Below are 1,025 nucleotides of genomic sequence, written 5' to 3' on the forward strand. Positions count from 1 at the left end.
AATAGTAAAGTGTCGTCTGTTCTGATTGCCAGGTAACCCGCCCTGAGAAAAGTCTCTTATGTTATAAAATTATATTATCTGTTAAATATTGAAGTTTTTAATTTGGACCCAAGCTATCTCCTGTATATTTGAAACAAGTTTAAAAACGATTAAAATTCTTTTTATTTTATTTTAAATAATTTTTAATTATTACAATATTTAAAAATAACTATTTATCAAAAAAAAGAGGATCTTTAGTTCTGGTGACTTAACATGTAAATTCTCTCTTTCTCTCACCTAATTTCAAAGTAAAATATAAACTTTATTTAGGCATTGCCAAATGAAGCAGTAATTGGAGAACTAATCGATGAGCAGACTCAAGGTATTGTGGCTCGTATAATAACCAAGATACTCCATACTATTGACACTATTCAGGAAAACCTTGGCAAAGAGCATGTATTACCTGTGGTTTCTGTCATCGGGACCGCAGCGTTCATCTGTATTGCTGCTTATTCTATGGCGTATCTCATGTAAGTACATAATATCATTATATTATATTATACCTATCATGCAATTTATTTGTATTTCCACTATTTATAATGTTAATGATTATTTATGTTTGTTTACACTCAGTGGAGGAGTGGGTTAAAAAAAAAAATACTAATAATAAGAGCTGAATAATATTTTTAAAAAACAATTCAATAAAAAAAATTTTGAGGTTAAAAACTTCCAATTTGAATGTAATTTATTTTAAATTAACATATTGTAGCTCAAAGTTTCGGGACCATTCCCATATTCATATACTTTAAAAACCTACAAACAACAATAATCCACCATTCATACGATTATATTCACCCCATAATCAGTCAAAAATTTGAATTTCATAAAGGAAATTTTGTCATATCTTCATTGCTTTACACTGTTCTAACTTTTTTATCATTACTTATTGTTGTATTCTTCTCCTCTTTTTAGCACAACCATTGCTCTATAGGGGTATTCATGATCTTTGGTTTAACATGTTAAAGCGTGTTAAATGGAAAAACTCA

The 1,025-nt window shown here is 28.4% G+C and overlaps 1 protein-coding gene across 4 annotated transcripts in view; it reads left to right on the forward strand.

The window, feature by feature from the left end:
• l(3)80Fg (dnaJ homolog subfamily C member 16 l(3)80Fg) overlaps positions 1–1,025 on the forward strand; it is a 27,679-nt gene that overhangs the window by 12,301 nt on the left and 14,353 nt on the right. For all 4 annotated transcript variants that reach the window (XR_010844791.1, XR_010844792.1, XR_010844790.1 and 1 more), the window contains exon 9: positions 310–509. Coding sequence is in view for 1 of the 4 variants with exons in the window: in XM_067052312.1 (XP_066908413.1) it covers positions 310–509 (200 nt within the window). In the remaining 3 variants the exon portion in view is untranslated. The remainder of the gene's footprint in view (positions 1–309; positions 510–1,025) is intronic.

Source organism: Halyomorpha halys, unplaced genomic scaffold (genome assembly GCF_000696795.3).
Source record: "Halyomorpha halys isolate HHAL.00 unplaced genomic scaffold, Hhal_1.1 Scaffold44.1, whole genome shotgun sequence".
Lineage (NCBI taxonomy): Eukaryota > Metazoa > Arthropoda > Insecta > Hemiptera > Pentatomidae > Halyomorpha > Halyomorpha halys.